The 14,284-nt window shown below is 39.9% G+C and overlaps 1 protein-coding gene across 2 annotated transcripts in view; it reads right to left on the bottom strand.

Moving 5' to 3' along the window:
* Positions 1-14,284, bottom strand: part of LOC144935092 (semaphorin-4C-like) — a 59,161-nt gene that overhangs the window by 21,720 nt on the left and 23,157 nt on the right. For both annotated transcript variants that reach the window (XM_078861462.1, XM_078861464.1), the window contains exons 3-6: positions 6,913-7,070; positions 6,066-6,128; positions 4,915-5,013; positions 4,664-4,775 (exon numbers count right to left, since the gene is read on the bottom strand). In XM_078861462.1, the coding sequence (XP_078717588.1) occupies positions 4,664-4,775; positions 4,915-5,013; positions 6,066-6,128; positions 6,913-7,070 (432 nt within the window). The remainder of the gene's footprint in view (positions 1-4,663; positions 4,776-4,914; positions 5,014-6,065; positions 6,129-6,912; positions 7,071-14,284) is intronic.

The raw sequence follows: 14,284 nt of genomic DNA, 5'->3' as shown, positions 1-14,284 counted from the left end.
GTCCACTTTTGGAGGAAAATGAAATCCTCGAATAGTTTTGTGTCGATGTATGCAATATATCACAACGCATGCTGAGTTTGAATACAGTTATTCTCACATCACACCAGCCAAGGATTAATCACGTCTATTAAAGTGATCTGCCAAGAGACGTATCCCTGATGCTCTAAGAACGGTGAAATATAATGCCCTGCCAAAAGGTACGTTTTCATACTGCACGTTTCCCTCTCGCAGCTGCTGCGGAAAATGTACCAGCGCCATCTCAGGATATTAACTTTGCAGCCGATTAGGTGACAATTCAGAATAAAGGCGTATGCTCTTCATGTGTCTAGAAATGGGACAGTTGACTATTTCATCCTGCAGTGGAATGACAGAGCTGTACATTTACATAGGGGAGCGGTGGAACAATGATTGTCCTACTACACTGTGATCTCAATTGCCTAGGTTTGATTCCTAGCTATGAATAGCATCAGTGCAAAGTCGTGCTTAAATTCGTACTGGATCTCAACTTAGTGGGTTGCTACCATGGTGTATGGTTAACATAATGGATTTGCAATCCAGAAGTAACCAATTGGATTTGATGTGGAAGTTAGCAATATAAATGAATACACCAGTTAGTTGACCGGCAGGTCGTGTGTGGTGGGGTCAAGTGTGGGTACTCCGACCTCTTCCAAGATGTCTGGGCCTGTGTGTAGGATTAAGCCAAAGAGTGTGCCCTCCTGCCAGCAGTGGCGTGAGCAAGTTCTGGACTGCACATTAACTCTAAATGAGCAATGGAGGCGACGCATGCTGCTGACCAGACCACACAACCCCTTAATGCGCCATTCCAACCTCAAGAGGTACTCACATATAATCTCATTTGGGGATGGTTTTGGGGGTGTTTTTCTCCTTATACTGTGTTCATTTCTCTCAAAATTCAAATTGTATTGCTCTTAAATTTCATGTAGAACCACATACTACCGAATTATCATCATGTAACATGCATAGAAATGCACTGTCCTATAGCTCACCAAATTAAATAGATAAAGTGTTTATAAAACCTCTCCAAAAATAATTTAAACTCAGCCATAGGAAATAACATGATTGCATTTTTGAATTTGGAACCTAAAAGGTTGGTGAATGTATTTATAACAGTGTTTCATCTTAGTGAAGACTTTTTTTCAAGCCCAAATTCCAAAATCCACATGAATGCACAACTGGCCTTTTATAATGATTCGCATTTGACAGAGCAGAAGGCATCCCTTCTCATTTAAAACATGCGAAAGGGCACCCCCAGTGGCAGCTGTCCCTGTGTGGCACACACCGACTCAGCACCTAGCCTGAAAGCAGGCATCAGTCTGCCAGTAGAGGGCAATGATTGCCGTGTGTGTAATATAAAATGAGTAGTTTGTGGGTAATTTTTCAAGTTTGGCAAATTCGAACCAAGAAGCCGACACAGTGGCCCTTGTCATTTCGAATAATGCCAGGGGATCTTTAACATCCACTGTGATACAGATGGAATATATTTCACGGAAAATACACTTGCGGTAATAACCAGGGTGGCCTATGAGATTTATACCACAAACCTCAATCAGTGGAAAACGCGTCACCGCTTGGCCAGTAACGACCCCAAACAGACTGGGAAAACTACACCACCATCACACTCTTTCATTACCGTCATGTGCCACGATCCAACCACTGCATATACTGTAGTTACCATTTCCTAATCATTAACTTTTATTCTAAACTATAAAATGTGAACAAAATACATTGAGCAAAAAAATCAGCGCGATATGGTAATTGATCAAAACATTAACCTTTACATTTAAGTTTCATTTTTGAGGTAGTGTTAATGACAGGGCTCCATTATTTGTGTGTACTCGCACACAAATGGTGTTGCGGTCCTTTGAGATATGCTTAACTTTACCCTTTAAACTGTGTCAGCAGATGTCATTGGTCATTAACACCATTCTGAAACTCTCACGAGCACCTCAAAGCCACAAAATCCACTGGATGTGCTTAAAAAAGTTGTAGGATGTGATTTTTACATACATCATTCGCTTGTTTGCATGCACGTGAGGCAAGTACAAATTAGGCACTATAGCAAAGAAAAAATGTAAGCCATCCATATATAGACACAGACACAATTTCAACCGAGAGGATGGTTATAAACTCAACAATCATTGGAAAGATGTCATCAACCACTCTGGGTCATGACTTGACTTGTGTGTTCTTGTGAATCAACCTCCACTGTCAGCAGTGTGGTGTGTGGAGCGGCGTGCAGTGATTTCCTGGCGTCCCTTTGCTGCATTGCCATTGCTGCTGCATTGCCATTGCTGCTGCATTGCCATTGCTGCTGCATTGCCATTGCTGCTGCATTGCCATTGCTGCTGCATTGCCATTGCTGCTGCATTGCCATTGCTGCTGCATTGCCATTGCTGCTGCATTGCCATTGCTGCTGCATTGCCATTGCTGCCGCATTGCCATTGCTGCTGCATTGCCATTGCTGCCCCGCCCATGCTGCTGGTGATGTTGATACACTTGGGCTGCACCCATCTCCAAACCTTTAAAAACAGTGTGCCTTTAGAGGTTAACCCCTTTTCCTGATAACGACCGCTTGTGTTGCGATCGAAACGTCGTGGTATTTTTATTCACTTTATTTTTATTATTATTTTTTCTATCTACGTGACTTTGCCGAAAGAACCAAAGAATACAAACTGTAATGTGAGCAAAAAACTATGTTAACAGAGGTGGTGGCTCTTTACATTCGTATGCTTCAAAATGTAACACTGGGATAACAAGTTATTTAGTAAATCTCATAATGTAGGGCATTTATTTTCGAGTGATGGCATCTCCCGTGACAGCAGAAAAGCGTTTCTGTGTTTTAGAAATGGGTCAGTGCCTCACTTCATTTACTGCCTCTGCCTATACTTGAATGTTCTGCTTTTTTTTACAATTAGCAAGCTTTAATCAGCTAAGCTTCCAGGGGTGTGGTAGCATGATGGCCACAAAAATACAAAACACTGTCTAAAAAGATGATACTGGTAGCTCAGAATACAGAGACGACTCAGTACAACATTTATATATGTCTAGCAACATCACGTGACAGATGAGTTGGTGCTACATTAAGCATATGCCACTCAGTTGTAAAAAGAGCAAATTACTTTGCTTATTACGAATCCCTTAATGGCTCAGCCAACCGCGGCTATTCAGGAAACCATGTGAAGAAATGTAAGTTCACAGTGAGATGTATTTGTGAATAATGCAACAAAAACAAGTGAAGAGAAATGCAAACAAGTGCACATTTAATACTGTGTGTTGCCATATGCAAACCTACTGATTGATATATCCATGAATGCCATCAACAAGGTATTTAACGTCCACTCAGTTGCACACAGAATGCTTTAAAAATTGCCTGAAAAAACTTCCCGGTGGCTCGCAGCTTGCCAGGTATTGCCAGCTGTAAATGTTTTTTCATATTAAAAAAGGCAAAAAATTAGAAAAGTGCTAGGGAATTATGATTTTTTTTGGTTGCAGAGAAGGGCAATAATCGTCCCTTTAGTGAAGAACAACCAAAGCTCTTTGTTCCACTGATTTACAGGGCCCAAATTGAAGCAGCAAAATACTTATAATTACGCAGAGGAAGTTATCAGCAGGTGTTTCCGTTTTTAAATTTTCTTAACCTGAACCTTTTCAGAATTCAATTACAAAGTGCAGAAAGGTTGTACTTTGCTTTTTTTGAGCCACGAAACATCACATTGAGAATTTTTTTGCAGAATTAAAGTTTATAACACATGTAATATATAAATATATCTTATATCAATTGCACATGTTGTTTTTCTCCATACTAAATTATGTTATTTAAAATATATATTGTAATGGGAAATACACTTCTCATTATAAATGCTGCACTGTAGTTATTTTGCAGTGAACAGAATTAGGGAAACACAGGCACCACTTACTGTTAATAAGTGCATACACGTAACATACCCTAATGTTTAGGCCAGAAAATAAATGTGAATGATTCACAAGAATAGTCTCTTTTCAGTAACTGGCAAAGCTCGAACAAGCAAAATATATATTTATTTTAATATTTGATGATCTTTGCAAACATGACCTCAGTCTCTCTGTAGCAGAAGGAGTGTTGGACAAAGTATGAAATGTCTCCAATGTGCCCTTTTTGGCAAAACCACAAGCGTCATAACAGGACAAATCAAGATGAGACCGGCCCATATAGTCGCACGATTATGTATAATGAACAAAGATGCTGTAATCCATTGTCCACTTACTACAAAAAAAAACAGGAATTACAAAGCACAGCTTCTCCAGCAGCAAAGTAATTTCCCACTGACGTGAGCACGGGACAGTGCCCATCGCCCACTCGACCTGCCATATGACTAACTGTGCTATAACTGTTTATACTGTTGGGTGGACAAAGGTGGTGGTGGTGGCGATATGTAAGAAAGTTGCCAATTGTTTTAACTTCGCGCCTGAAGAGTGAACTTAAGTGAGGACCTCTGGATTGCAAATCCAGTGTGCTTACCATAACACCATGGTACAATCCGCACAGAAAAAGTGCACTGCTACGTTTCTGTTTCGGAGCTTACACCATGAACGTAACAGCTAAGTTCACATCTTGATATTCTGGAGTACGTGTGAATTGACGTAACAAAATGAAATTCCTTACCAGCTATTAGTGCCGTGTAGCCTTGCTCAGGGTCGAATGGACACTTGCCCTTGCCATTCTCCAAGATATCCACGTTATTTCCATCTTTCATTCGTACAAACTCATTTGAATTCTGTTGAGCACCATGATAATAAATTTAACGTAATATGTAAGTTAAGTAAAATTGTACATAAACGTGTAGTGCATAATACATGAGAGTGAATTTCACATTGAACTGTGCAAAGAAAAATTGTGATGAGCGAAGTACTCACGACGTATGTGCACGTGGGCTGGAAGGCATATGTTCCACAAGCATAAATGTGCGTTTCGTTCAAAAACTGAAGGAACTTAACAAAGTTGGAACATTGTGTCTGAAGAACAAATGGTCACAAAACATTATCTCTGGATGTTACTTAATGTAATCATGTGGCATGGTAGGCAGATTGATTTCACATACTAAAAACAATCTAGTTATATAATATTGCACCTGCCTTATTATTATTTGAAATATAATACAATTACTTTACCTCCTACCAGGTAGGAGCCCATTGAGAAAATAAGTCTCTTTTTCAAGGGAGACCTGGGTAAAACTAAATATAGTACATGATAACAGTACAGAGCTTCTGTTACACGAAATACAAATTTGCAATAAAACATAAGGTTTTAAAACATCGTAACAGCAAAAGGTCCTAGATCGCAAAAAATAAAAAAACAAATATAAACATAATTTTTGTAATAATTGTAACAAGAGTTTCTAAAGTTCTAGAAATTAAAACTCACAATTAAACATCATAACAGCAAACATTATACCAGTAACAAGTTCTAATGCGTAAATAATATAAATTCCGTGAGACAAATAAAGCCATATATTCATCACTGGTGATTCATAATTGAATCTTTATTTTTATCTTACATATTGCTTCCACATTTTATCGTATTGCATTATTAAATTTGAAATATATATTTCCTCTTCCCCAAATTAATCTATTACAATAATAATCCAGTACACAGTTCCATAGCCGTAGGGGCAGTTCCACAATTGCAGACGTACATCTAAGACGCTATAGAGATGTGGGTAATTGTATAATAATGAAATCCATTTTACTTGGATGTAGTATGTCGAACCAATTATGACTAATTCAGGTAAGTATTCCACGTGTCAGACATTCAGATAATCTGACTCTTTCATCCACATAGGGAGGGTGATGGTGCATTCATTTTAATGTATGTGTCAAACTAATGACTTTTTCTACAAATAAGCCATATTTTCTAAGACTATAGATAATTACCTGAAAATTGTACATGCTTATTACTATTGTAAATTAAATACATTCCACTGTGAGTTTGTTTAATTTACAGAACTGCCGAACAATGTTATACAAAATACCACGCTATAGAATGTACTGTACAAAAAGACACAAACCTCGTTCTTCCGGCCTTTTTGCTCACACTCTGAACGGCTTTCCTTAGATGCCTGCCAGCTGATCTGGAAGAAAATGTAGCAGCCAGGAAATTAAGCGACCTCGATTGCAATGCAAGGTTTCATACACAGTTCAGTGTGCTGTAAAGTTTGGCATTTTGGTTTTTATTGATATTTAAATTAAAATTTTGAACCATAGATAAAATGTGATAAAAAAACTGTTACTATATTAAAAACATTGTAAAAACACACACATGACCCTATGCTGGTACACTGGTATAATCTCCTCATATTTTATTTGGTTTCCAGCCATTGTTGTTGCTGGTTTCTGGCCATCATTGCTGATAGAATTAATATTATGAACATTGAAACATTGTTATGAATGTATTTTATTCAACAAAGCCTCACCGAGTCTGAAAAGTAATTTTCCGGAGTGTTGTGCATTAGGATATTTGGACAATTCTAACAGTGCTTTTAAGTCTCAGAGCTGGAATAAGCCAAAGTAAGTGAAAAAAATATGCCATCAAGTCACTACACTTTCAAACCCAGTTTAATCACAGATGGTTGCCTGCATCTCAAACCCAGATTTTAAGCAGTGTTCAGACCTCTGAGCCATCTGCATAACTTTTCAGTTTTCTCACACTGGGCTCGAGTTGGACTGCAGATTTCATGTATTTTGGTGTGTGTAGAGTCAGTCACTGGTGACCGGGCTGAGATGATTAACTCACGACACTTGAGAACCTGGTTTTATGAAGGGCGCCTGCTTGGATTCAAACCCAGGATTCTCAGAGGTATCAGCTCATTGCTTCGAACCTCTGAGCACCCCAGCCACAACCAACTCTTTGCTAACCTTGGGCTTCAGTTGCACGGCAACCTCGTCGGCATTGAGGGCGAAGATGGCATCTCGCGCACCCACGAAGAGCTCCTTGCCTCCCTTGTGTAGCAGCAGGGTTGACAGATTGTGCGTGTTCGACTCAGAAAAGCGTGACACACCTTTGCCACGTACATCTGTCAGGTGAGACAAGGGGTATATAGCGTGAGACACATGCGACATGATTCCCTGATGCCTTGAGCCATATTTCACCTTTAAACTGCGCTGTAAATCTATAACATTTCGAGGTATGATGGTTCCCAAAAAGCAATTCTGAAAAATAAGGTGCGTTTTAATCTACTCTGTTGTGAAAACGTGTTAAGGCGCATGTGGTGGAACATTGTCAACTAACAATGCTACCACACAATTTATGTCAATTATATTAACAAAGAATTGGCTCATCAAACACCAATGCGTTTTTATGTTTTGGATGTTAAAGACACTCGTGGTACGGGTCACTGCACATTGTCACGGGCAGGTGTCAAATAACTCATAGTTTTCCATGTCATAACAATATATCTTCCATTTTCTACTTTTGCAGATGTAACATTCCATGAGACCTCACTGTGCTCTGTGAAATGCTTTAGTCCTCAGCTCAATTTCATCTCAAGACATATACAGTGTTTAAATTTACATTCTCAAACAGTATGGGTGAATCTCTGCGGGAACATTTTCACAGAAATAATGGCAGGATGTGAAACCGTATCTATTATTTTTCAAGGTTATTATAACTATATTTAATTTATACAAGGAAGCTAAAATTCTGAAAACAGAAACATGTCTGGCAAGTCAAGAAATATTGTTAGGTTTTTTCGGTAAAGTCACGTAGGTAAACAATTAAAAATTAATACAACTAAAATAAAAATAAAATAAAAATCACGACGTTTCGGAGGCAACACAAGCTTCCGTCTTCAGTTGGAACCGTCACAGCACGATTGCTTGAAACAGCACGATTGCTTGAAACAGCAATCGTGCTGTGACGGTTACACCTGAAGACGGAAGCGTGTGTTGCCTCCGAAACGTGGTGATTTTTATTTTTATTTTATTTTACTTTTATTAATTTAAATTTTTTACCTACGTGACTTTACCGAAAAAAACTAAGAATGTGAATCCTTGCAGTCACGAAAGCTTCAAATCTAAGTCAAGAAATATCAAATAAATATATTGTTAAGAAACTAGCACTAACTGTATGACATGTCTTGCTCTTTCAAAATGTTGTTTTAATTATGAATTTTGAGGACTTCACTGTTAATAATATAGGAAAACTCATTTTATACAGAATTGTGAGGGGGGGGGGGAGCAAATATTGTGGATAGTATTATCCGTGAATTTACCCCACCGATCCACAGAGAAAATCCATGGATAATTGCAGGTAATAGCAAAAATATACCCACACATGGGTTTTCAAGAACTACAGAATCTGCAGATAGCACAGATAAGATGAGTACTTCTGTAGTACAGATCATATAGAATGAATGGAACCGTTGAACCTTCCACCCTATAATCTTCATTTAGAGTAATCCACTCTTTACTCCAACCACCAAGCCAAGTCCGGATGTGCATGTCTGACTTTTGGACACCTTCACAGATGGTCAATCACCAAAATACCGTCCTGGGCAATCTGGCTAAGTTAGGCAAAGATCATATTTACAATTTCTGAAACAGTGTTTTAAAAACGTTGTTAATTAATTTGCGGATCTTAAACTAATAAGTATTAATCCAACGGCTATAATTTGCAAAAGGGTATCATAACTTTTGTGCTCCACCAACGTACGTTCCAGGGTCAAATCCCACCGATTGCTAACGACCCTTTTACTTTCCTCTCTACATTGAACTGAATATTGTGAAAGCGGTGGTTCCATATCTCACAGAGGAACAGAGAAGCAAGGCGATATCACGTATAAGGAGACTGTTAATATACTTAATATTGTTGGTGTTTGGATATTGGTGGAAAACATGTAGAGGCTTTTATATAGTATAATAAAATGTTGATTTCTCAATAATTTGCACGTAATATTTTAGTGGGCCATCCCTAAACGGTTCAGCCTGTTTACCCACCGGCCACTGCTGTGTACAGGAATTATTTTCTTTAGCACAAAGCAAGACAGACAGTAGCTGCCTTTGGAGAACAATGGTTATACATTCAAACAGAAAGCGAGCTTTGCCCTGGACACAATGTTTGCAGAATGACAACGGCAGAGTATGCCACGTGTCCTGAGTCAGGCAAAGGTACTGGCCAGCAATGGAAACAGGGGGTAGCAGTCAAGCAGCATAAACTATCGCACTTAAGGCACAATCATCAGCATCATTATTGAAACTGGAGGAATCCGAGAAGCTATGAAGCTCTTTTTCACAGATGTCCAGTATGGATCATCATGATGAATAAAAACACACTGCGTCTACTCTTTTCCTAAACACACTGCAGGGGATTTTTTTTGTGTGCACATTTCATATATATGTACTGGCATCTAACCAATGCAAACACCCTTCCAATGCTCTCCCTGGTCGTTATTTAAGTTATGAGAATATTCAGCTTCATTGTGTGTTTTCTCATCCCATTAGAATTGTCTCACCGGTGGCCATTAATTACTTTGGAAGTCCTTTGTGTTCTTCAGTCAGCAGCACAATGCATTTCCCACTTTAGCCACAGGTAGACAGACTGCTTTGTGAGCGTTCTGTGTATTCTCACTGTTATACCACGCCCCTTAGCTCTCTGCTGAACGTTAGAGGAAAGGCAAAGGTCCCTTTGAGAGACACTGGGTAAACATGAACTGCTCTGAGCACACACCTGAGCTCGGGCGTGTACTGCAATACGGCACGTATCAGGAGGCTAACAAACAGTGTGTTTGAGCGCCACAGGACCCAAGAACCTAATTTAACTAAATATAAGCGCAGCTCTGTTGTTTTCACATATACATACTTTTTTTGGTACCTCGAACTTAACGGTATTGGTTTTCGAGACCGATATGATTCTGCAGAATTTGTTTAAGCAAGAAAACTTGATAATGTCTGGAAATCCATTAGACAGATGTAGACTGTTTACATATGCTTTTACCCACAATGCTCCACAACAACGCCCAACGAGTTACTATAAAATAGCGTACACAGTAAACATCAGGTTTCCTATTGCGACTGAGATTAATCATTTTGATATTCTTAAAGTTGGGAAAACGACCTTTTTTGCAAAAAAAAAACCGAAGAGGTTTTATAAATAGATACTACATGATTACCGTGGAACTTAAGCAAACTGTTGTACATAGCTTGAACAGAAACGTGAACTTAACAAGTTTCAAACGTGCGTGAGATGCATTGTTCGCATTTCCGTGCGGCACCTTTAACAACAACAAACACCACAACTGGGATTTTTTCACACAGCAACGATATACGGTGCTTTGTCTGGAAGACTTTCCTGGACTTTTCTGTTGCGCGTCACTTTAAGATGTTTCTTGCTCATGTTTTTGTTTGTTGCGGTTGCACCCGATTCAAGAGCCGAATGGCTCACAGGGCTATACCTAATAAATGAACTGAACGAGGTGACAATAAACATGCAGCGCTGTTGGGTGTTCAAAAGAATTCTCGAGCACAAACATAGGGTGCGCGACAGCCAAAAAGCGACGAACATCCATCGTGAGAAATACAACACAAGCATGCTTATACAACCTCTCGCGCTCACAACAATACATTGTTACGTATGCTTATTATGCTCGTGCTTCAGTTGATTTGTAAATACGACAACAAATGTGTCTCATTCGTAATATTATGGTACAATGTACCTGAAAAGCACTTCATACAGTATTACATTTCATAAACTATGCTTATGGCCGTACAGTACTGTATAAGCTTAGGAATTAATATTATTTCGGTCTTTCGGTAAAGTCACATAGATAAGTTCAAAGAAAATAACCAAAAACTACGACGTTTCGATCGCAACACAAGCGGTCGTCCCGATGACGGCCGCTTGTGTTGCGATCGAAACGTCGTAGTTTTTGGTTATTTTCTTTGAACTTATCTATGTGACTTTACCGAACGATCCAAAGAATATGAATTCCTGCAGTTACGAAAGCTTTAAGTCAAGATTTAAGCTTAGGAATGGTAAGACTATACTGTGCGTCACATCAAGGTACTGATTCATCTACTGCTGGATGAAGTTCTCCCAAGCCATCACCATCACCCATGCTCCTACGGCATAATAATGTGGATATTTTCTGAAAATATGAGGGTTGGCCAATTGTGAAGAGAGCACAGCTGAAAGTGTAACAGTAACCTCAAAAGCAATTTTTCATGAAATACTGCGGTAACAGACTATCCCTTGATGATTTCATTCAAGGCTGATGAAACTATTTTGAGGAAATTGCGGGAACAGCAATTCACACAGAGGGGTGATTATTTGTCAGTCCCTGCCTTTTCACTGCAATTCTTTTATTTAAAATGAACAAAATAAAAGTTACCAGTCAGTCAGCATTGTAAAATACTGTACCAATAAATGATATGCTGTGGTTTGGTCAAGACAATTTTTTGTTTATTTTCTTACCGCTGCATATATGCCAAGTTTTATATATATACAGTGTACATAAAAGCAAGGTTTTGAGCCTAAGCAAAAACAAGAAAAAGCTATCAGATTAACCACAGCGTTACATGACTGGCACATCCAAAACCCACAAATATTCTACATTAGCCCCAAGGTAATATCACTTATGGTGCCGAGATGTGATTTGTGGACCAGTTCCAAGGACAGTTTTGGAGATGTATGATATTTAACCCAACAAGTTCGAGAGGGGGGAACAAAAAAAACCCATACTTGTTCAAGGACACCTCGAATGGAACACACAAGTGGCCCTCCTTGATGATAACAGGAAGAAGGGAAAGCTGAAGGTCAGGCCAGCTGTGGCACGTGTTCAGTTTGAGCCGTTGTGCGTGGCGATGACCCCAGGCACCATCATCTTTTACAGCAGACATTGCCCCCCTCAAATCCCAAGATGGGCAACATCTCCACAACATCTGCCCCATTACTCTTTACTCATTTCCCACAGAGTACTTTGTCAAGCGACTTCCCAAAACACCACGTGTACAAAAAGGAATCGTGGGCAGGAAGAATGAGATAGAACAACAACAAAAATACACACACACACTGTAAAGTATTCCCTGCTGGCTCGTATTCACTGTGAAACTTCGCTTGCGTGACATCCAGCACTGCAGTGTGCTCGGGGCGGGGGGTGTACACACTAAAAGCCACCACCAGTAAACATGAATATCGCTCTGAGCTACAGCAGCAAGTTAATATACTGCACAAGTACTCCACCCACACCTATCCTACACAAGAGACGATTTACTGTACATGTCGGATCAAGTCAAGACCAGAAACTGTACTAACAAAGCAAAGCTTCAAGGCGGATCAGAATACGTGCAATGTATTATGACATTCATTTTGGAGACAGAACTGAGAAAACCTCCGTCGTCTGCGCACAATTAAAGCTGGATATTTTCCAAAGCACATATGTAGTGAATACTGTACAGTCAGAAAAAAAACCGCCTGGCATGTGTACAGACACATCGATGTGAAGGTTCACAGCCTGCCCACAGTAAGTTGGACGCAGGAACTACCACAGTGTTTACTTACCTGCTCTCTTCAGTGGGCTTGCAGTTCAAAGCTACAGTATTATACTATTTACTACTAAAGTATAGTTTTTTATGGGCTATATCTTTTTTTAGAAACGACCTGGCCACCAATGATGGCTCAATGAAGTGGCTTAACACGTGGAAATGTATAGCATGTTTCTAAACGTGGAGAGAAAAACCGAAGGACCTGGAGAAAAAGCCACGCGACCATGGGGAGGACATCATTACAGCTGGCCGATTCCTACAAGAATTGTATTTTATTGCTATGTTTACAAGGTTTAATGGTTAGCACACTGGACTCGCAGTCCAGGAGATCGTCGGTTCTCGCCCTGGCGTGGCAGTTAAAACAATGGGAAAGTTTCTTAAATGACCACCCCCGCGCACGTTTACCCAGCAAGATTTTATTGAATGGATACACCACAGTTAGTCAATGAGCAGGTTGTATGCGCTTAAAGTGTAGGTACTTCCACCTCTTCCAAGATGTCTGGACAGCATGGAAGAGTAGGTCAAATAGCCTCAAGAGAGACTCTCTAAAGCTCCCTCTAGTGGAGGCTATTTTGCCAGCTGTGGAATGAGAAAGACATTGTAGGGATGTGCCTACGATTCCAACCTGGATTATTATTTTCAGGAATTTAGATTATTTTATGGGTGAATTCCATGTTGAAATATCCATTCATTTGATAGGACGAGGAGTTGTTCGGTGGCGCCTATGGCACCCCTCACAACCATTTACGGCCTTCGGCCAGGAAAGTCATAAAAAAATGTCACACAAAAGACGCATTCACACAAGCACCCGATGCTCTGTTTTGAAGTTTTAAAATGAAATATATTTGAATTGTATTGTTTTGAATTAGATAATTGTATTTCTTCATTAAAAGCTTATATAATTTTCCATCTGGAAGACGTAATTGAAAAGGACATTTCCCGTGAATTTTCTCTCGTCCTTAAGTAGATGGCCTTGCTGGGGATTCGGTTCGATGCAGACTTTCACCTGTTTGGGATTGCAGGATCGAGATAAGGCAACATAGAGCTGGCCGTGCGAGAAGACCACCATCTGCAGATCGATTCCAACGTAATCGAACGTCTGTCCCTGCGCCTCCGTCGTTCATGCAGGGGGCGCGAAGGTTTGCAGCGCCCCCTGCATGAAAACGATGGAAAATGCAGCGTTCATCACAGATAGATAAAGTTGTGCGCTGATATAAGAGTATTCCTGGCAGAAAGAATTGCCACTAAAATGCACAGCTGACGCCGATTGCACAGACTTGGCCAGATTCTACCCCAGATGGGGAGCCTGTGGGGCCTGGACGACCTAGTGGAGGCCAGCCTGGGCATAGTCCTTTGCTCTGCCAATGCGCAACTGGTATGCACTGAGCAGCTAAGTCTATATATTTTGTCTTGCCTGAATGCCACTCTTGAATCAGGGTGAAATTAAGCCAGTCCTATGCACTAGACATCGGATCGGCCATACATTTCAATGGGGATTTTATTTGGCTGGCCAAGACCCGTTAAGAATCATATTCGATTCTAAGAATGTAGCTGCAAATTTTAGGCTATGAATCGTGAGACTAACAGCTCTACTGTACACAAAACAATTACTCCTTTAAGATACATGCTTCTTTAAAGGTCCTTTTTTAAAATGTATGAATGAGCCACTACCGTGCTCTTGTTACAATTTGAAAGTTTCTGTATTCTGATAAAATCCCTGCAATTAAACCACGATCCAAAAATGTGAGCA

The sequence above is a fragment of the Lampetra fluviatilis genome, chromosome 12 (genome assembly GCF_964198595.1).
Source record: "Lampetra fluviatilis chromosome 12, kcLamFluv1.1, whole genome shotgun sequence".
Lineage (NCBI taxonomy): Eukaryota > Metazoa > Chordata > Hyperoartia > Petromyzontiformes > Petromyzontidae > Lampetra > Lampetra fluviatilis.
Note: the sequence above shows the minus strand (reverse complement) of the source record. Positions and strands in the feature narration are given on the sequence as shown.